At 46.6% G+C, this 22501-nt stretch overlaps 2 protein-coding genes across 5 annotated transcripts in view; both read right to left on the bottom strand.

The window, feature by feature from the left end:
- CXXC1 (CXXC finger protein 1) overlaps nucleotides 1-18532 on the bottom strand; it is a 36234-nt gene extending 17702 nt beyond the window's left edge. Inside the window, exons 1-8 of one of the 4 annotated variants that reach the window (XM_048491160.1) lie at nucleotides 18315-18531; nucleotides 17859-17974; nucleotides 16927-17027; nucleotides 15850-15992; nucleotides 6807-6968; nucleotides 6620-6646; nucleotides 4879-5028; nucleotides 2422-2529 (exon numbers count right to left, since the gene is read on the bottom strand). In XM_048491160.1, coding sequence (XP_048347117.1) covers nucleotides 2422-2529; nucleotides 4879-5028; nucleotides 6620-6646; nucleotides 6807-6968; nucleotides 15850-15992; nucleotides 16927-17027; nucleotides 17859-17974; nucleotides 18315-18317 — 810 coding nt within the window. In that variant the 5' untranslated portion in view covers nucleotides 18318-18531. Of the gene's footprint in view, nucleotides 1-2421; nucleotides 2530-4878; nucleotides 5029-6619; nucleotides 6647-6806; nucleotides 6969-15849; nucleotides 15993-16926; nucleotides 17028-17858; nucleotides 17975-18314 lie in introns of all 4 variants that reach the window. The other 3 variants (XM_048491161.1, XM_048491162.1, XM_048491163.1) reach the window with 3 other exon arrangements.
- A 2516-nt stretch (nucleotides 18533-21048) lies between these two features.
- Nucleotides 21049-22501, bottom strand: part of LOC125427987 (synaptonemal complex central element protein 1-like) — a 30054-nt gene continuing 28601 nt past the window's right edge. Inside the window, exons 12-13 of the mRNA XM_048487555.1 lie at nucleotides 21988-22105; nucleotides 21049-21274 (exon numbers count right to left, since the gene is read on the bottom strand). Of these exons, the coding sequence (XP_048343512.1) occupies nucleotides 21988-22105 (118 nt within the window). The 3' untranslated portion in view covers nucleotides 21049-21274. The remainder of the gene's footprint in view (nucleotides 21275-21987; nucleotides 22106-22501) is intronic.

The following is a 22501-nucleotide window of genomic DNA, read 5'->3' as shown; positions in this document are numbered from 1 at the left end:
GCGGTGGTCTTGGCTCCTTGGCTTGTATGGGGCAAAGGTCACCCCTCGCTTGGACCTGGTAGCAATTCTGGAACCCCATCCTGGACTTCTGCCCAGCCCCCCTGCCCCAGGACCACCCCTGGAAGACACCCCTATTCCTTCCCCTTTGTTATTCATCCTTTCATCTATAAGGGATACACAGCCTTTCTCCAGGCTTTCGAGGGGCTATTTTTTGTAAGCTTCCAAAGGTTTGTGGATGGCTGGACTCACAAAGAGAATACTGAAACATTGCCTACTCACTGAAAGCAATACGTACTCTTTATAATTTTGGGGGGGTAACTTTAATTGACTGCTCAAGTTTCTAGACAATGAACAAGGGCAGAACAGCCTTCCGTTTATTTGACATTTTTACCCCCTGCTTCTTCAAAGGAATCCCAAGGAACTTTAAATGGCTCGTTTTTTAAAAAGATACAATTGATTCAGATTTTTTTTAAATCCCTGCTCCGACAAATCAAAAGAATGGCCGTCAGAAGACAGAAACTATCTTCAATCAAAACAAGATGGTGATTTTTTTTAAATATCAAAAGATTTCCCAATGAAAGCCGGCTCATCAGAATGGTAGAATGGGAAGAGATATCTCAGACTTCCTTTGTAAGTCTGTTCCCAAGAGGCCAGTGAAGGAGAGAACGCTCCTCGGGAGCCAGCTGCAAAGTGATGGAACAACCAACAGGAATGTGGGTTCCAGAAGGTGAATGGGCGCACATGAGTATCTCCCAGGCTGCAAAGGACAAGAGCCAGCATCATAAATTGATTCTGTGAACTTAGGCAGATCGTGAGAGGGAGAGTAGGAAGGGATGAGTCAGCGCTGGGTTCTCATGACCAACTTACCCTCTAATCCAGCGGTTCTCAACCTGTGGGTCGCGACCCCTTTGGGGGTCGAATGACCCTTTCCCAGGGGTCGCCTAAGACCATCGGAAAACACATATTTCCGATGGTCTTAGGAACCGAGACACAAATAATTTTATGGTTGGGGGTCACCACAACATGAAGAACTGTATTAAAGGGTCGTGGCATTAGGAAGGTTGAGAACCACTGCTCTAATACAGTGGTGGTGAACCTATGGCACGGGTTCCAGAGGTGGCACTCAGAGCCCTCTCTGTGGGCACGCGTGCACAGAGTTCGTCATGTGATAATAGTGTAATTATTTCAGGGAGATTATTAGCATTAAATCTAAGACCTAGTTTTGGGGAAGCAGTGTAGGTAACCCTGTTAAGCGCTGTTAAACCCTACTGATTTTCATGGGAAGAACGAAAGCATGATCCTTTACCTGGGAGTAAGCTCGGTTGCTGGGGCTTGCTTCTGAGTAAACCCTCCTAGGGTCGTGATTCACCCGTTGGAAGAGTTGCACAGTTGCTTCAAACTGTGCAACTAAAACCTCAGTATTCAGGTTAAATTGCCATGTTGGCACTTTGCGATAAATAAGTGGGTTTTGGGTTGCAGTTTGGGCACTCGGTCTCGAAAAGGTTCGCCATCACTGCTCTAATCCTTCCTTGGTGCTGAACGGACGTTCCAAAACATTGCACAGAACTGAGGAACCCAGGAATGCTCCCCCTGCTGGGTGGCCCCTTATCTACAGGGCACCAATATGGTGGCTGCACTGCCGCACACAGCTTACAGGGAACATTGCTGTGGCCCTTTCTTACATGCCCAGAGTAATGCTGACAGCTCCCTTGGGGACAAGAAGGAATTTTCATCCAGACCAGACTGGTCAGAGAGCAGGGGTCACGGGGAAGGTAGTTCTGAATTTACTGTATTGTGCAGGGGTTGGACGAGTGGACCCTTGAGGCTCCTTCTCACTGTATGTTTCAATGAATTGCACTCAGAAACTGTTTTGACACTGGCATGATGTGCGTGCAACATGACACTCCCATCTAAAGGCAGGCTGCCCTGTTTTGCACCAAATGATTTTTCTGATACACCTTCAAGGGCAGCCCCAGATGGAGCATGTAGGAGTAACCCGACAGGTTACATGGTGAAGATCACCACAGTCCCAGAAACTTAAACACCACCCTCAGAGGAGGAGGGAACAAATGGCACATGTCTTAAAGTTTATACTTGTCTAAGCTGAGAATCCGGGGTTATACCCCAGCTATTTCTCCTGTAAGGAGACTCAAGACGACCTACAAACTCCTTTCCCTTCCTCTCCCCACAACGGACACTTTGTGGACAGGTGGGGCAGAGAGAGTTCAGAGAGAACTGTAACTAGCCCCAAGGTCATCCAGAAGGCTTCATGTAGAGGAGTAAGAAATCAAACCCGGTTCTCCAGGTTAGTGTCCACCGCTCTTAATCCGTACACCACGCTGGCCAGCCAGCCAGGGCACAGAGTTATTCCAACACCTCCTGCCCCCAAAATCTAAGCAACCTGCTGTCCTGAAATCATACCTTCTTCTCCGATTTCTTCTCCCGTCGCTTGACATGCTTGACCTTCACAGCACGCTTCCGCAGGACAGGATCAAGGAACGGGGCATCATCCGTGTCGCTGAGCCATGGCTGAGAGGAGAACCAGAATAGTGAAAGGTGACCCCGTGGCCTCGAACCCATTAAACCTCGATGCACTAAAGGGATCTTGAGTTCGTCTACCTGTCAATCTACCTCAGCCTAAGAATGGTTTAGAGGAAAAACCATTTCACCTATGCAGCTAAGGTTAATTATCGTCACAAGATTTAAGCACCACCAGGGCCATCCCGTGCACAGCTGGTGATGCAAAGTGCCATTAAGCTGCCACCAACTTACAGTGACCCTGTCTGGTTTTCAAGGCATGGTACTAGCAAAGGTGGTTTGCCATTATGTCTCTGTTGCAACCCTAGGCTTCCTTGGAGGTCTCCCATCCAAGTACTTAACCAGGGTCAATCTGGCTTAGTTTCTAGGATCTGATAAGATCAGGCTACCCGGGGCCACCGAGGTTAGAGTGAGGACAGTTACACCCTTCTAAGTCCACTGTCTTCAACCAACTTAGGTCTAATTCTGCTTGGGATGTTATTTGCCAAGATGGTAACTGGGAGGAAGGCACTGTAAGCAGTGGCGGAGCTACAAGGGGAAGCGGGGGTGCCGTGCACAGAGCACACGCCTGGGGGGGTGCGGAAAATTGCCCCAGGCCCTCCCCCTTTCCCCCGTGGCGCCCTCCCACCCCCCTTCCCACACTTACCTTAGTTCCTTTCCTTTTCCTAGAACTTTTTCAGGCTGAAAAAAAGGCCTGTTCACAGTACAGGCTAAAAACGATCTAAGGAACTACAGTTCCCAGGAGACCTTGGGGCTCACAAGGTCTCCTGGGAATTATAGTTCCCATCAGGCCATTTTTAAGCCTGAACTGCAAATAGGCTGTTTTTTTTCAGCCTGAAAAAGTTCTAGGAAAAGGAAAGGACTAAAACCAAGGTAATGAAAAAACCGAGTCGAGAACCATGGTGGGGCCCTTGGGAGGGCCATTGGGGGGCGGAAAATATAGACTGCGCACCGGGCGCAGTTTGGCCCAGCTACGCCTCTGACTGTAAGGCATATCCAGTAAGGGGGGGGAGGGGGGGCTAGTTCAAGCTTGCCTTTGGAGAGCAAAGCTTTGCATGGTACATATTATCTCTTATTGACCATCAAGCCATAGCCCAACAGGTTTTCAAGGCAAGAGAGGAACAGAGGAGGTTATCCATTGCCTGCCTCCGTGTCATGACCCCTGGTATTCCTCGCAGGTTTCCCATCCAAATTTTAGCCAGAGTCGTGGCTGAGTGTGTGTGGGATTGGAAACTGGGTTTCCCAGGTCCTAGTCCAACACCATAACCACATATTTTCTCTCTCTCTCTGTCTCTCTCTGTCTCTCTATCTGTCTCTGTGTGTCTCTGTCTCTCTCTGTCTCTCTCTCTCTGTCTCTCTCTCTCTCTGTCATGAATCCATTGCTAACCTATGGTGAATCTATAGGGTCTTCAAGGCAAAAGACATTCAAAAGTACTTTGCCATCACTTGCGTCCATGTCACACCCCTAGTATTCCTTGGAGGTCTCCCATTCAAATACTAGCCAGGATCAGGGCTGAGAGTGGGTGACTAGCCCAAAGTCACCCAGAAAGTTTCCATGGATGATTAGGAATTCAAACCTGGGTTTCTCAGATCCTAGTTAACCACTAGACCAGGCCGGCTCTCTCACCATTACATTATCTACACTAATCTTCGCCAAAGGATTTTTTTGGAAAAAATCTAAAGTTATCTTAAAAGCCTAATTATATTAATGCAATACATTTTCACCCATGAAACAGGAACTGCATGGAACTGTTTGCATGCCCCTGTATGTGAACCTCGACTTAGCAAATGGCTGAACACTGAAACATTCCAACTTCTCATGGCAAAGCTGTCAGCAACAGAACACTGCAACAGTTCAACAAAAGTGAGAGAAGCGAAAGGTCAGCTGGGAACAGATGTGTGTGCTGTCAATGAGCAGGACAAAGGGAGGTGGAGCAAGCAGAAAGGTGAAGGGCTGGGATCTGAGGGTGCCCAAACAAGGGAGGGACGGAAGGAAGACAAAGGAGTTGGATGAAAGCAAAGAGTCAAGGGGCAGAAGAGAAATGAGACTAGGTGAGGAGGCGAGGGGCACCAAGAAATAAGAGCCAAGGATAAACTTGATAGGGGGCTCCAAGAATAGTAGAGGGTGGATAACTCAGGAGGTTTACGAGTTAGGGGGCTCTCTTGTATCTGTCGGCTACATTTTTGTATTTGTATAGTTTCAGAGTGTAGAATTGGTGATAATTCTGGGAGGGGCGGGGGGGGACACAAAATGCACACTGTTTAGGATAATATTTTGTACCCAAGGCCAGTCAACCTGACCTAGGAATCCCAGAGGAACAGATCCCCCAAAGGGCTCACCAGGTTCTGATCATCGAAGGCCCCTGAACAAAGTTCTTGGTACAAATCGGGGTCTATGTGAAGATCGTCATCCGACAGAGGTTCGGGAGTGGCAGCCGACTCTAGCTGTTCCTTTAGCATCTGAAGGTCATCCTCCCGCCCCCGTAACATCTATTAAGCATTCAGGGAAGAGGGAAGGGAAGGCGATGAGAGAGAGAAAGGGGGGTGGGGGGAGGAAAAAGAGAGGAAGGCATTAAAGAAGCCGTCCACCTGGCTCCAGAAGCACCAGACGTCGAAATACCCAGACACACCCTGCTGCTTGCAGGCACGGCAGCAGGCAACAGAGAAAACTAGGCTCACTGAATGCCAAGCAGCGAAGCATGAGAAGCAAAGAGAACCCCCGGCAATCCGCACCTGTTTATCACCATAACCACCACCACCACCGCCCAAAAAAATCAAGCTTAAGAGTCAGTTCAAAGAAGAGGGTCTAAATAAGCTGACAAGCTCTGAAGACTAGCCAACATCCCAACTGGCTCTCGGAAGGCTCTCTATTACAACTCTTTAAAATCAGGTAGGATCTAAACCACGCAGCTGAAGGAAATGGCAGAGCGAACCAAACTTCAGAAAGCCAGTGGAGGGGGGGGGGGGTTGGATTATCCCTCTACATTAAGAAGAAGAAGAAGAGTTTGGATTTATATCCCCCTTTCTCTCCTGCAGGAGACTCAAAGGGGCTTACTATCTCCTTGCCCTTCCCCCCTCACAACAAACACCCTGTGAGGTAGGTGGGGCTGAGAGAGCTCCAAGAAGCTGTGACTAGCCCAAGGTCACCCAGCTGGCGTGTGTGGGAGTGTACAGGCTAATCTGAATTCCCCAGATAAGCCTCCACAGCTCAGGTGGCAGAGCTGGGAATCAAACCCGGTTTCTCCAGATTAGATACACGAGCTCTTACCCTCCTACGCCACTGCTGCTCCAGAAGCACCAGACGTCGAAGAAAATTAGCATGGCAAAAATCAGACGGGGCTAGAAACTCTGCCTCCCCCCTCCCTACAACTTTACCCCTCTAGCTATACAGTTATCCCTTCCATATCGCTGGGGGTTAGGGGCACGACTCCACCTCCCTGTGATCTGGAAATCCGTGAAAAATGTATCAGAGAAGAAGTCTGAAACGTTTCTTTTGCTTTTAACTTTAAAAAAGAAGTCGTGTGTATTTATGGTATTGGAAGATAAGATATGCTGATACGATACATATATTTTATGAATTTATTTTATGAATTGAGCCCTCCGGGGGAGGGCGATATATAAGTTTAAACAATAAATAAAATAAATAAATACATTTCTGAGTTTCTAAACTTTTTCTATGGCATCTGCTGGCATCTCCACGTGTTGTCTGTGGCTTCCGCAAAACTCCCCCCAAATCCCCATTTAATTTCTCATGCCAACCTGCAATATATGAAAACCGCAATAGGGGGAAAGTTATGATACAGAAGGGATAACTGCAGTAGTTTGTGGCTTCTGTAAAGGGCCTTTTTGTGTGAAAGGGGGGACCATTTAAGGATCCCGATGGGCAATCTGAAGTCTTATAATCCACTCCACCGCCTCACTCAGCTGCATATAAAAACCAAGCCTCGACCTCCTCTCCTATCTAGGGAAAAAAAAAACCAGGAGTCCCAACTTAACACTCATCTACTTTCAAGCCTGAGTCTTTTAGTTTTCTTTTTAGTTAACCAAAAGAAAAAAACCTGAAGGGAAAAAGGAAACTTACCGAAGCTGGAAAATATTTATAGGACTCCTAGGAAGAAAAAGAACGGGAAAAACAAAATCACGTGTGAGCTACACACTCGTCAACGGCTTCAATTAAGATGGCGGCCGCCCTCGGGGGTACAGCAGCCCAGGAAGTGACCCACAGAGAAAACGTGCAAAAAGCGGAATTGGTGCTCAGCTATACTCACCCGAGCTCGGACCTGGCACTGCCGGAGGCGACACTTCTGACGGATTTTGTTCGGCCCCCCAAATTTTTTCATGTCGCGGCAAAAGTCGCACTGCCCACAATCCTCTGTGCGCCGACAGGCTTCGCATTCACCACACATCCGGGCCGAACGCTTGATCTGTTGCTGCAGATGAAGGGGGCGGGAAAGAGTCTGAGACTTCCTTGCGCCCCACTGAATTGGGACCCACTTCCTTACAGTTCTTTGATATCACAAGAACCAAGAAAGAAGCTAATGAACGTACTTTTGATGGACAGACGGGTTGCTTTTTGACCAAAATTTTTAAAGCGTTACATAAAAATGTAGTTATTTGTTTATTTAAAACATGTTTAAGCCAGCTTTTCACCCAAAGAATTAAAACATTCAAACAATTAAAGATAAAGTTAAATTACAATTTTTTTTATTTATTTATTTATTTATTGTTTCGATTTATAAACCGCCCTATCCCCTGGGGGCTCTGCTTAATAAATTTTGCTTAATAAAATTTTGCTTAATAAACCCTGTTCAAAGGAGAGCCATAATGCTCACCAGGTTTAATGTTATGCCTTCTGCCTTGTTACATGGCAGATTTAATAAGCAAGAAAAGGCTAAAAGATTGTGCCCATGTAACGATGGCTCAGTTGAATCTCTGGCCCACCAATTACTTCACTGTCTCAGATTCAAGGAAATCAGATCCAAGTATGTGAATCTCACTCCTTTACATTTACCCGATCTCCCCGATTTATTTAGATTACACTACTTGTTGGACAACCCTGATCCTTCTCTCTGTATGACAGTGGCAGACTTTCCCCTGGAAATTACTAAATGCCAGTAGATTTCCTTCATCCTAACATGTACATCCTGTATTGTATATGCTTTTTAATCTGTTTTTATTATTGTTTTACTGCTGTCTATGCCAATAAAGGCTTGCTTAAAATTACAAAATTAAACTAAAAACACACAAACGACACTAGGAGGGCCGACTGCTGTTAATGGGGATCTGCTGAACTAAACAAAAAAAGTCTTCCCCTGCCAATGAAAGACACCGAAAGAGAAAGACAGACAAATCTCCTTGGGGAGGTAGTTCCAAAATGTTGGTGCCACAACAGAGAACGCTCTTTCTTAGGTCACCACCCGTCTAGTCTCAGATGGCAGTGGACAACGGAAGCATGGCCTCTGAGAATTACTGGAATGAATGGGTGGGTTCATAGGAGGGGGTGAAATTTAAGGAATGCTGGTACCAGGGGGTATGGGGCTTCAAATGTCAATACTGGCACTCTGAATTGAGCACAGAAGCAAATTGGAAAACAGTATAGGTGGAACCAGACTGGAATGATATGGTCCCTATGAACCACTCCAATCAACATTCTGGCTACAGCATTCTGTATCAACTATACAGTCTGGACAGTATTCAAGGGCAACCCCACATTAAAAACAGTGCAGTAACCTAATCTAGATGTTACTAAGAAATGGATCTAGCAGCAGGGGCGAAGTGAGGGGGAACTGTGCCCAGGGCACGCATGCGCCCTCTACCCGTCACACCTCCGTCCTGCCCCTACAGGGGTGCGCGCCCAGTGTGTCGCACCCACCCCCTTCCCCCTGGGTGCTACACCACTGCCTAGCAGCAAGATCTTTTCTGTCCAAGAAGGTCTGTAGCTTGCTCACCAGCCGAATCTGCTGAAGAGCTCTCCTGGTTTCTACTGCCACCCATTGTCCAACAGCAGGCCCAGATCCAGGAACTTCCACAAGCTACAGACTTGCTCAGACTTAAATCTCAGGTCAGGCCTTCTCCTGACCAGTAGCACCTCTATTTTGTTGGGATTATGTTTCAGCTTCTTTGCCTTCATCCATAACAAAACTGCCAATTGGCCATGCTGGCAGGGGTTGATGGGAATTGTAGTCCATAACCTCTGGAGTGCCAAAGGTTCGCCACCACTGGCTAGGCCAGTAATGGCGAACTTTTGGCACTCCAGATGTTATGGACTACAATTCACATCAGCCCCTATCAGCATGGCCAATTTGCCATGCTGGCAGGGGCTGATGGGAATTGCAGTCCATAACATCTGGAGTGCCAAAGGTTCGCCACCACGGGCCTAGGTTAACCTGATCTCACCAAATCTTGGATGGGAGACCACCAAGGAAGTCCAAGGTTATGAAAGGTTGCATTAGGGTCCCCTCAGGGCATTTCCAGTTAAGAGAACCACAGGAAATCGGGAACGTAGTTACAAGAGATTGTAGCCCTCTTAAAAATATATCCCTCTCTGAATGTCTAAATTTTATTTTATTTTTTTTAAAGTGTCATCTTTTTCTTTCAGAGTAGAAGAGGAGGGGACAATGCAATTAACTTTTCATCTGACCACCTTGCAAAGGAGGAAGGAGGGAAATCAATCCAGTTCAAGATTCCCAATGTAGCGAACTTTAAAGCAAAACATTAAAACTGAGACATTAACAAGCATTCAAAACACACACACACACACACACAAACACACACATTCATTTTTTTCGTTTATCTGGATTTATATCCTGCTGTCCCTGCAGAAGCAGGATCAGAGCGGCTTCCTACGTGTTGATAAAAAACATATAACAAAACACGATGCTATTAAAAATTCCAATCAAGGGTGGAACAATTTAAACTTAAAACATTTTCCCAACCCCGATACCACACAAGCAGGACAAAGGGGGAGGGGAAGGGAGGGAGGTCAAGATGGATCACACTCAGTTGCTGCCCTCAGCTATAGGCCAGGCAGAATAGCTCCATCTTACAGGCCCTGTGGAATTGAGACAGAGCCTGAAGGGCCCTGCTCTGATTGGACAGCGTGTTCCACCAGGCCAGGGTTAGAAAGGCTTTGGCTCCAGTTGAGGACTGCCGGAAGCTTTATGAGCCAGGGACCACCAGTAGATTGTTATTAGCGGAGCATAATACTGTGCGGGGGACATATTGAAAGAAGCTGTCCCGCAGGTACAACAGCCCCAGACCATTTATGGCTTCAAATGTCCATATTAGAACCTTGAACCTGATTCAGCACTCCACCAGGAGCTGATAGACAGAGTGCCAGTCAAACATAGGTTCTCCGTGGCATCCCCATAAGGACCCGAGCAGCTGTATTCCGCAGCAGCTGGAGTTTCCAGGTCAGGCCTAAGGGTAGAACGCTTTTTTTGTGCTGTCAAGTCACAGTTGACTTATGACCATCCTGCAGGGCAGTGATGGCGAACCTTTTTGAGACCGAGTGCCCAAATTGCAACCCAAACCCCACTTATTTATCGCAAAGTGCCAACACGGCAATTTAACCTGAATGCTGAGGTTTTAGTTCAGAAAAAACTGGTTGGCTCCCTCTTCCTCCGCCCCACCTGCTCGAGCAGGGGCCAGCCTGCTCTAGCCTCCAGCAAGTCCCACGCACACTGCTCTGTGCCTCTCTAGCATCTCTGCCTCCTCTGCACACACCCCCTCGGGCAGCAGCCACAGTGACCACAGGCAACAGGCCCGCCAGCCGAGTCCTCCCTGCTTACCACGGTGCGCACACGTTGTGCTCAGTGGCCCAGGCCAGCCTAGATGTGTGTGGGGGTGGGGGTGGTGTGATTTTCCGCCCCCCCAAATGACGAACTCTGTGTGCGCGTGCCCACGGAGAGGGCTCTGAGTGCCACCTCTGGCACCCGTGCCATAGGTTCGCCATCAGTGCTGTAGGGTTTTCAAGCCAAAAAATGTTCGGAAGTGGGTTTCCTGGTGCATGCCTCCAAGTCACAACTCTGGTATTCCTTGGAGGTCTCCCATTTAAATTCCAACTGGGACTGACCCTGCTTAGTTTGTGAGATCTGTCAAGATCAGGCTAGCTTGGGACTATCTAGGTAGGGTGTGTGTGTGTGTGTGTGTGTGTGCGTGTGTGCGTGCGTGCGTGCGTGCGTGGAGAGAGAGAGACACACACACATACACAGACGCATATAATATTTAGAGTAATTAAACAAAGGCTCTATGTGTGTGTGTGCGTCTGTGTGCGTGTATATAAACATACATATATAATTTGTGTGTGTGCACCTAAATCAAACAGGGAGGAAGGCTAGTAAGAGTTAACGAGTGACCACCAAACAAAACAAAAAAGTCTTCATCCATTGATGGAACAGAAGGGAGAGACGGGTGAATCTCCTTGGGAGGGAGTTCCAAAGTTTCAGCACCACAACTGAGAAACCCTTTTCTCATGCCATCACCCACACAGCCACAGATGGCAGGGCCACTTAAAGTAGATGACAAGAGTGGATGGGTAGTTTCATATTGAGCAGGGCACCCTTCATGCTGTACACTGCCCAGAGCCCTTCGGGGATGGGGCAGTATAAAAGCATAAATGATCCTCTGAAGATGCCAGCCACAGATGCAGGCGAAACGTCAGGAGAGAATGCTGCTAGAACACAGCCATACAGCCCAGAAACCACACAGCACCCCAAAAGCTAGACCTTTTCTTAACTTGAGCCTTCCAGGGGATGCACAAGCTATTTTACGGGAGCCAGTTGCTCATGAGCTACGTGCTGGAGGCCCTTGCTCAAGTCTTGATCGTATTTCCCCATTTCCTATGATTTCATGATCGCTTTAGACAGCTCTGTTTATTTATTTTTATTTATTTATTTTTGAGGCTTTTAGACCGCCCCGAATATTGGGGCCAGCATAGGAAACCGCTGGTTAAGAAATGAATTCATCTGCTGCTGTGGAGTGGTGTAAACTTAACATACATAAACAAGCAGAAGAATTTCCTATGCACGCATTTTTAGGTCATGGGACAATAAAAATATTGAAATGGTAAATTTTGGACCTCTATTGGGGAGATCACCAAGAGACACTACAATAAAATCACAGCTGACAGCGCTAGGTAGCAACAAAATTTCTAGGCACCCTGGTAACCTGGCATCTGGAATTTGTTGATCCCTGTTTATAAATAGTTTTATTGATTTGTGTTAATTGGATGCCTCCTGGTACACTGGTGGTGGCTTGCTGCCTTGGTATGCATTAAGATTTAAGATGCTGAAAAGTTAAAATTGTGCTCTAGGGAGAAGAAGAAGAAGAAGATTTATATCCCCCCTTTCTCTCCTGTAGGAGACTCAAAGGGGTTTACAATCTCCTTGCCCTTCCCCTCTCACAACAAACACCCTGTGAGGTAGGTGGGGCTGAGAGAGCTCAGAAGAACTGTGACTAGCCCAAGGTCACCCAGCTTGCGTGTGTTCGGAGAAGATTGTAAGCCCCTTTGAGTCTTTTACAGGACAGAAAGGGGGGATATAAACCAAAGCTCTTCTTAACCAGTACACCACACTGGATCTGGTGTAGCCTAGCAGACCAAAGGAAGCATCAAGGAATTTCAAGTCTGAGCCTCATCTCTGGTGCGCAATCCTAAGGCAGTCTTAATCCCATACTGGAGATCCCTGGCCCCTCAATGATGCGTCTGGCCTCCACTCGGGCCAGGGCCTTTACTGCTCTGGCCCCTGCCTGGTGGAACACTCTCCCTCCAGCTGTCCGGGCCCTGCGGGACCTTGGTGATTGAGTTGTTCCACCGGGCCTTTGGAAATACCAGCCACTGAGTGGTGCCCCCCCCCCCCCCAGTTCATGGGTCCCTAATATCATCGGGACCCATTATTGAGACCATAGGTCCTAATACCATCAGGACCCACTGCCTCTCTCTCCTTCTTTTTAGGAGGATTAGGTTTAGGTGGGATGCCATCTTAGGATAACTGCTGTTTTTATCATATTTATGGAAGCTCTATATGATTTTATGTATGGTTTTTATGTTGTACACCGCCCAGAGCCCTTCAGGGATGGGGCGGTATGTTAAGTTAAATAAATTAATTAATTAAAAATACCCTAGTGTGGCTACCATGAACCCCATGGTGCTTGCCGAGACCTTTCCTACGTGCCTCCAAGTGTAAAAAGTGGGTGAGGCCAGATGCATTGAGGAGGAGGAGGAGGAGAAGAAGAGTTTGAATTTATCTTCCCCCTTTCTCTCCTGCAGGAGACTCAAAGGGGCTTACAAACTCTTTACCCTTCCCCCCTCACAACAAACACCCTGTGAGGTAGGTGGGGGCTGAGAGAGCTCAGAAGAACCGTGACTGGCCCAAGGTCACCCAGCTGGAGTGTGTTGGAGTGCACAGGCTAATCTGAATTGCCCAGATAAGCCTCCACAGCTCTACTGGAGGAGTGGGGAAACTTCTGATTGCCATGAATAATCTGACAGACCCTGCCCAATGAGTTTTTCTTGGCTAGCTTGTGAGTACGCAAGAAAACATTTTTATACCACGCGGTCGTTTCAAATAGCATCCTGTTAAGCAGACATTCTATGTCACAGGTGTCAAACTCGCGGCCCTCCAGATGTTATGGACTACAGTTCCCATCATCCCTTCCAGCATGATGCTGGCAGGGGATGATGGGAACTGTAGTCCATAACATCTGGAGGGCCGCGAGTTTGACACCTGTGTTCTATGTGAAAAGATGACCAGCCAAAAAAAAAGAGTTGTATGTAACCTCGCTCCCTGACCATTTGTGTTTGGCTCCACCGTCCCCCTGCAGTAGACTTTCAAAGAGTAGCAGAGAGCTGGACTAGATGGACTTTGGTCTGATCCAGCTGGCTTGTTCTTATGTTCTTATGTACTTGCAGACTGAAAAGATTGGGGACCGCTCGCCTATCAGTTCTAATCTCCCCCCCCACCCTTCCCCTGCATCGTATGAGACCTATCTCACAGGGCTGCCAAAAGGACGGCCGTGTCGTGTAAAATAAGGAGGAATGAACACCTAAAATTGACAAGATACAAATAACTAGGTTTTGTTGTTTGATGGGGCTGGGGGGAAAGCGCTCCAAGGCCACAGAAAGGGTGCACGTCAAAATTCTTAGTCTGGGTACAACTTGACATTTGGCCGCCTGCCCAGATCTACGGCACATCTTCCACAGCCAGACAGCCGGTCAGCCAAGAATGCTGTAAAATTATTCGAGGGCTTCTTTTTCACACACCAAGCGGCAGAGCCTCAAAGCATCTCATCAGCATCAGAGGCACCAAGAAGAAAACATAAGAACAGATGCATTGTGTTCTCTCTAGATCCAGGGAAACATAAGGGAAAAGCCAGGGGGGAAATATGATGGGGAGGCCTACCATAAAGAGCCTCAAAGCGGCTTACAGCCGCAATCTTACAGGGCCGGCAAGGCAGAGATGTTCCGCCAGGTCTATGGTTGAGGCAGCTGAAGTTTTACCAGCTTAAATGGCCTCCCCTTCCCTCTCCCCTCCTGCTTCCCTTTCTCTTCCCTTTTCCCTCCCTCTTTCCCTTTTTTTCCCTTCCCTTGTAGTCTTTCCCCCCTCTTCTTTCCCTTGCCCTTTTTAACAAATAGACTGGGATTAAAGGGCGGAAGAGCTAGAGCTGACCCAGCTAGTTCTATTAAATTTGGTTGTGGTGGGTTTTCCGGGCTGTGTGGCCGTGGTCTGGCAGGTCTTGTTCCTAACGTTTCGCAAGCATCTGTGGCCGGCATCTTCAGAGTGTATCACAGAGAAGGGTGATACACACTGTGACCAATGAGAAGGGAATGTTTAGTGGGATTAAACATTCCCTTCTCACGGGACACAGTATGTAACATTGTTTAGTGGAACTAAACATTCCCTTCTCACTGGACACAGTGTGTAACACACTTCTCTCTGTGATACACCTCTGAAGATGCCAGCCACAGCTGTAGGTGAAACATTATGAACAAGATCTACCAGACCATGATCATACAGCCCGGAAAGCCCACAACAACCAGTTGAGTCCGGCCGTGAAAGCCTTCAATAATGGATTTATTAAATTTGTTATCCCTGTTGTGTTAATTAGTTGCTCAATTTGGATTTTGAACTAATTTAGGTTGATTTATGGTATTATATTGGTTGCATTATATGTATTATGCGCATTATATCTTAACTTTGTATATTATATATTCTGTGTAAGCTGACCTGAGAACAGCCTTTGGCTGGGGTTGGGCAGAATATAAATTCAAATAAAGTAAATCTCTTACTCTACCCAGAACAGACACCTTATGAGGTAGGTGGGGCTGAGTTCTCAGAAAACTGTGACTAGCCCAAGGTCTCCCAGCAAACATCACGTAGAGGAGTGGGGAATTGAATCCAGTTCTCCAGATTAAAGTAAGCCACCCTTAACCACTAACCACAATGGCAGACATTCTAACTGGGACCAGACCAATGCAGCAAAAGGGCAGCAGAATCATCAGTGTTTCCAATTCACAGCATTATGACCATGATGAGGGTTTATTCCCCAGCAGATCTCTCACCAGATTACCCACAATCTGCCTGATACAGAAAAGAAGATCTAGTGCCGTGCTGGCGAACCTTTGGCACTCCAGATGTTATGGACTACAATTCCCATCAGCCCCAGCCAATTGGCCATGCTGGCAGGGGCTGATGGGAATTGTAGTCCATAACATCTGGAGTGCCAAAGGTTCGCCACTACTGATCTAGTGTATGCCCTTTCTTGGGCTGGACCCTGTGACCATTCCTAATTAAATTTTGCTTTGATTACAGGATATAGCTGGAGGTGGGGAAAATCATTAAAAAGCTAAAATATGCTTAGGACCTTAAAAAAATTCTGAAGATTACACACAGCTCCTTAGCAACAGGTTTTTCTCAGGATAGTAGAATGGGGCTAGTTATTAAGTTAAATGTTCTGTGGGGAGGTGGCATCCCAAAAGAATTGTCAAGTGGCTATTCTAACAAATAATACAGAGAAACATCTTGAAGGATGTTTTGTATTCCCATGAATGATACAACAGGAGACCATTTAAAACAATATGCTCTGCTAAAATGATTTCCTCCATTCTTGGTACATATGGACAAGAAGCAGCAGAAGGTATGGGCAAGGTATGTTTTTTACCTGTACTATCTACATCAAGTAATCCAACTCTGACAGTTGGAGCTAAGCCGTTGCCCCAGAGTTCCACAGGATGATTCAAACGACTGGGACCCCATGCCCAACATTCTGAAGCTGGAACGTCGCACCTTGCACAAATATGAAGGCTAACCTAACCTTTGAGCTACGACTCTGCTCCATTGCCAGTTCTTGGGCCTTTGCACGCAATTCATCCTTCTCTGCACGCTCCCGCTCACCCTCACGATCTTTCTCTTTAGACTTTTTGTGCCGATATCGGATCTCAAGGCTCGGGTCTCTCTCTGCAGGACAAAGAGAGAAATCAGTTTAAAGAAACCACATGTCTCAGTACCTGCCTACAGAATTGTTTGAATGCAATTCTATCGCCAATGCTAAGTAGGGTGAAAGGTGGATAAGATGGATCCCTAGGAAATTTACATCAAGCTCCAGAGTAGGATACAGTTCAAAAGGTAAATAAATGACCCTCACAATAATAAAATATGGGGTGTCTAGAGCAGTGATGGCGAACCTTTGACACTCCAGATGTTATGGACTACAATTTCCATCAGCCCCTGCCAGCATGGCCAATTGGCAGGGGCTGATGGGAATTGTAGTCTATAACATCTGGAGTGCCAAAGGTTCGCCACCACGGGTCTAGGGTAATGAGAAAGTATATTCAGCAGGCAGATTATACGATTTATATGAGCAATTTTAGCTATCCATTTGAAAAGTGCATATGGCAAACACCAAGTTTATTTATTCATTTACACTTTCGATTTATACCCCATCCTCTGCCACTACAGCAGGGCTCAGGGCAGGTAGCCATAATTACATTTAAAAACAAAGACAATTCAAATAAATTAAAATCCATAAATTACAAATAAAATGGTGCCCTAGATTCCCAGAATTGCAAAGTTAGTTCATAGTCATGTTGTACTTATTCAGCTACATTCTTAATACAGAAGATCCCATCAAACAAACAAAGTCTTATTGAAAAAGAAGCAGACTGCCATGTAAACTCAGAGATTGCAACCTCCTTTTCTATGCGGGTACATCTCCGTTTCTATTCCTCCGCTGTTTTCGGCCTTTAAATTTCAAACAAAAATGCCCTGTTTTGCACATTTCCCAGCTTCCAGAACGAGGCCAGAAAGATACCTAGAAATAGTTCACAGAACCTTGGCCCCACATGTACAAGATCTGCCTCCTGCTTCAGTATCATCTCCTTCCTCAGCTTACCTCGACATTGCATGCAATACCACTCGCGAATGGCCTTGGCCATCTTCTCAGTAATGTTAATGCAATGGCCATGAAACCATTCATTGCAATGATCACAGCCTCTGCGGAAGAAAGAGAGGTTTCATCAGAGGACCTTCTTTTGCAGTCACACACCAGGACACATTACGGTGCACACTATCAAGAACAGTTTACGGCAACACAACAGGCACCCATCATTTTCTATCCTACATTGAGAAGAGGAAGAAGAATTTGGATTTATGCCCCATTTTTTTCTCCTGTAAGGAGACTCAAGGCGGCTTACAAACGCCTTCCTTTCCTCTCCCCACAACAGACACCCTGTGAGGTAGATGGGGCTGAGAGCATTCTGAGAGAACTGTGACTAGCCCAAGGTCACACAGTGGGGGATGTGTAGGAGTGGGGAAACAAATCTGGTTCTGCCACTCAAATGGAGGCGTGGGTAATCAAATCCAGTTCTCCAGATTAGGGGTCACCTGCTCCTAACCACTACACCACGCTGCCTCTACACAGACCATTACTTTTTAACAGAACCCATAATGACCAGATTGCATCTTGGTGGGACCATCATCAACACTCCTTCATTCTGAGGCAAATCCTTGTTCTACAAGGTTGGTCTTGCCAACTCAGAGCAGCAGTAGCTCTGGAGGTTCAGGTGTCACATCACGTATTATCTAATTCTCTTAAATGGAGTTGCAAAGAAATGAACATGGAACTTTCTGCATGCACAGCATGCAAGCAACCTCCAAGTTTTCCTGTGGTGGCTCAGCCATGCCTTCTCGCAAAACTCAGAACTATGGCAGATAACTATAACATTCACCCCATCCCACCATGAGTCCCACAGTGCATGAACAACTCACATGTTTCAAAAAGAAAAAAATCTGAGCTGTTTTTCTATTGTCTCCAGCCATACTCACATCATGAAACAGTTGATATCCGGTTTGCGGCAAATGCAGTAGACGGGAGCATTTTCCCCATTCTCTGATTTGGACTCCTCACCCAAAGTGGGCAGATCCGGATCTGAGAATTCATCCTGGGTTGCAGAGGTTTAAAAAGGGAAAGAATGAGCAGCAGTAGCAGAGAAGCGTGGGGAATTCTTATTAGGATATTCATACAACAAGCTGCACCTAGGGAAGTTTTTAAAAAAGCTAAAAAGTCCACTTATTTGAAAAGTTAGAATCAGAACCGAAAAGATCCTAAACTGGACCTGCCACCTGCTAATCCAGTAAATTAAACCTCTAGACAAAAAGTTGGACCTGTCATTTCTAAAACGCAACCTTAATTCCAGTCTACTAGACCTCCCTCCCTTTTTCATTGCCCAAAGTTGGGACCAGGCAGGGTGCCCCCCCTCCAGCCCCCTCCGCCCCCCTCACCATGATTGTTTTCCTCTACAGTAGCCAGTTGCCTTGTTCGAAGACAACAAGGGACCTGGCAACAGGAAGCCCGATTGCCACCACCCCCAAGCAGCTTTCCGCTTCCTCTGTCGCTCGGACAAAGCGAGAGAGGCCGTCCATTTCTCGACTTCTTCCGTGCCCTTTGTAAAGATGGCCGCCTCTCGCACTAGCGACGACGCCTCACACTACCGTTCCAAAGACATGGCGCTTTTTGTTCGACGCGACGAATGAGCGGCCGCGTGCGTGATCGGAGCTTCGGCGTGCCAGTAACAAAAATGCCGCTGTTGTCCCCAACGAGACTATACCAGAGCGCTTTGGACAGAATCGAGGAGAGGGCCAGTCTCACTCAATCGAACCAATGTCTATCGATAAAAGGTTCGGATTTAAAACAGTCTGGGTGAATGGATAGACGATAGCCAGATGAATGCGATATATATTACGCTCGCAAGGGTAAAACGCGGAGATATTATGATTTTTAAAAAATCTGTGTTCTTCCCTTCCTGTACATTTATCGATACGCAGTTTAACGAGGGGGGACTTCCGAGTGTTGCAGCCAATTTCATGTGACCCAGGAAGACCTGCTAATGAATGAAACATTGTGTGAATGAAAAATGGACATGAAAGTATTAAATGCCTTCATTTTATATGTTTTATATAAGTACAGCGTGAGTGCTTTATAAGGTGAAAGGGGGAGGGGGAAGCACTTACTGGTGCCCTACAGAGCTAAACGGAGTCATGCCCTTCTAAACCACCTGCTGGACCTGCCCCCCACCCCCACCCCTAATTTTAGAAGAGGGGTTCTATTATTCAAGCATTTCTCCAGAATTATACTTTCAAGGCTTGCTGACATGGCCATGCTGGTAAATTTATGACTGTGATATCAAGGGACAACTTTAATGTGGCAAGGCACATGCTCAAAAGTACTTTCTTTTCAAATTTTCTTGAAAAAACACAACTGCATATGCACTCGGGTTGCCATTAAAAAGTAAGCAAAAGAAGACCACGACTTAATGTAGAGCAAGCTTTTGATTATTGGAGGTTAAGGTTCTCGTGAATAGATCCTTTTGAATAGACACGAGAGCAAAGAACTGCAGAAAATAGACTTCGATATCCGGCTGAATCTGGCCAGCTTTGTCAGACCATCTCACCCAAATCCTACCCCAACTACAAGTCCTGCCCCACATGGCTTTTGTATACACAGGTTCCATAATCCCCAGCATAGCATTTGGGTGATCCAAAGGGACCTCTCCTTCCTTTTTATGTTTAAGCTGCTGCAGACATGACTTTGCAATGGATTGAACTGTTAATTCAGCAACATTCTTGCTATCATCGCTGAGCAAGCAAAAATGTTCCAAACATTCAGAACAGCTTGCAGTGTTTGAAACAGTCATTTAAGTTCACATCAATAAAATCAGAGTAGGGTGTAAAACGTGTCCCCTGGGTAAATGTCTGATCTTGTCTCTGTGTAAGAAATGGATCAACGTGACAGTTTCCAGCCTTTATTCAGTGAGTTAGGGTAGACTTCCAGAGGGGCATTTTAAAGATCCCACTGAATCTTGTCACACACCAATTTGAAGCATGACCTCTTTCAGATTGCAAAAATACCCAATACTTGAGTGAGAACTGTAAGCCAGTATGGTGAGTTGGTTAAGAGCAGTGCAGTCTAATCTAATCTGGAGTCTAATCAGTGCAGTCTAATCTGGAGAACTGGGTGTGATTCCCCCCTCCTCCACATGAGTGGTGGACTCTTATCTGGTGAACTGGATTTGTTTCTCTGCTCCTACGCATGGAGCCTGCTGGGTGACCTTGGACCAGTCACATTTTTATCTCAGAACTCTCTCAGCCCCACTTACCCCACAAGGTGTCTGTTGTGGGGAGAGGAAGGGAAAGGAGTTTGTAAGCCATCTTGATACTCCTTAGAGGAGAGAAGGGTGGGGTATAAATCCAAACACCGCTTCTTCAATATTGCAGGGGTCCAATGTTTGACATGCACTATAATCGCCAGTTTAAAAGCTCAGGGCTCCTAAACACATTAACCTCCACTATCTGAATTGTACACAAGATCTGGACAGACAGATCCCCAGCAGGAGGTGAGCGTAGCTCTCCTAGTGGACAAAGCACGTAAAACACTGTGTTAACTCCCAAATGATATTTCAGTTTTAATCTGTAGTTCAGTGATGGCGAACCTTTTTGAGACAGAGTTGCAACCCAAGCCTCACTTATTTATCGCAAAGTGCCAACCCGGCAATTTAACCTGAATGCTGAGGTTTTAGTTTAGAAAAAAATGGTTGGCTCCCTCTTCCTCCGCCCCACCCACTCAAGCTGGGGCCAGCCTGCTCTAGCCTCCAGCAAATCCTTCGCGCACTGCTCTGTGCCACTCAAGCATCTCTGCCTCCTCTGCACCACCCGCCCCCCTCGGGCAACAACCACCCGGAGCACAGGCACCAAGCCCACCAGCCAAGTCCTCCCTGCTCACCGCAGTGCGTGCACGTCGTGCTCAGTGCCCAGGCCAGCCTATGTGTGTGTGGGGTGTGTGTGTGTGTGATTTTCCGCCCCCACATAATGAACTCTGTGTGCACGTGCCCACAGAGAGGGCTCCAAGTGCCATCTCTGGCACCCGTGTCATAGGTTCGCCATCACTGCTGAAGTTCCTTTTGATAGCAAGCACAAGTGAGCTTCTTTGTACCAAGCAATACTCAGAATCAGCCCCCATTTGAGAGAGTCAGTAGAACTTCTTTATTAACAGAGATAATAAGTTCCTCTTAATAACAATGGTCAAAGCTGAAAATGGAGCAAGAAGCCCAGTATTCCCCACAGACGAAGATTTATCTGAATATCAAAAACAATGTTTTCTCTTAACAGCCAATATTATAGATGTCCGATACTTGGGCCAACATTCAGTAAACGTTCAGTCTGCCTCCGGATCCCATTAACCTACTCTAGAAGGTAATAATATATGAAAGTTAGTTCTAGAATTCCTAAAGCATTCATTCTTAAAGCATTCGAATCATTCTTAAAGCATTCATTCATTCTTAAAGCATTTGAATCATTCTTAAAGCATTCATTCCTAAAGCATTCATTCTTAAAGCATTCGAAGCATTCTTAAAGCATTCGAAGCAAAATAAAGAAAAGTTGTAGCTGTCAATACACTAAGTTGGAGTTAAAAACTGCCACTTTCTCTGCGATCGAGTTCTACGAAGAAATATACCTTCTGCATACCTCCTTTTCCCCCTGCAGCATATGGCATAAATAATACAGCTACAGTGGAGGGCAGGGAGAAGCTGACCGAGAGCCACCTCCAACAAGGCTAGGGAGAATTACTCTTTAAGGAATCTCCACTTCACACTGCAGCTGGTTGATTGTGTGTCCTGATGCAGTTTGAAGGGGCACTTGAGCAATGCCCTCTGGTGAGGACTGCTCTTCTTGCAAAAGGCATAGACCTGCCAGAAGGCACTGCAAAAGGCATAGACCTGCCAGAAGGGAGGAGGCTAGCGAGGAGCTCCCTCTTTCTTCTTCAGGCTGGGCCAGTTGCTCTCAAACCCCATCCCTCTTCCCCTCCAGAGGCCACATGGGAGGCAACCCAGGTGCAGAGCATCTAGGAAGGGATGCCCACACACATTCTCCCCTACAACCCATCCCACTCCATCCTCACCTATGATGCCCAGAAACCGGTTAGTCTTCCTTGGGGACCGGTTAGTCTTCCTTCCTCCAACCGGTTAGTCTTCCTTCCTCCAACCAGCACCCCTAAGTTTTCCAGCTCTGCTTTTAGTCTGAAAAGGAAACTTCGTGGTAGCAGTGAAGCACAACCTCCAGCTGAGAGAGTGCATGCATTTGTACACAGACAGGAACTTTGGCATGAGTGAAATTCAGAACTCTGCTTTTCAAAGCCATATGGTGGTTCTATGGTATCAGTCTTCAGGGCTTATCCCCCATTCAGTTGAGATTTCATATATTCTTCTGCAGAAACAGGGAATCTTTCCTAGTGCTTCTGTTATTTTATTTTATCAGCCACAGACACAAGTGCATGAATATGCTACTGTGTGAACCCTGTCCTTGAGGGGAATGGTGATAGCAGGGCTTTGCCTTGCCTTATAGTCATTCTGAAGACATTATGGATGGGATTAATTCCTGCATTTCACTAGAAAGGTGAGAGTCTAGATACAGGA

Source organism: Sphaerodactylus townsendi, linkage group LG03 (assembly GCF_021028975.2).
Source record: "Sphaerodactylus townsendi isolate TG3544 linkage group LG03, MPM_Stown_v2.3, whole genome shotgun sequence".
NCBI lineage: Eukaryota > Metazoa > Chordata > Lepidosauria > Squamata > Sphaerodactylidae > Sphaerodactylus > Sphaerodactylus townsendi.
This window is presented reverse-complemented; position numbering and strand designations above follow the sequence as displayed.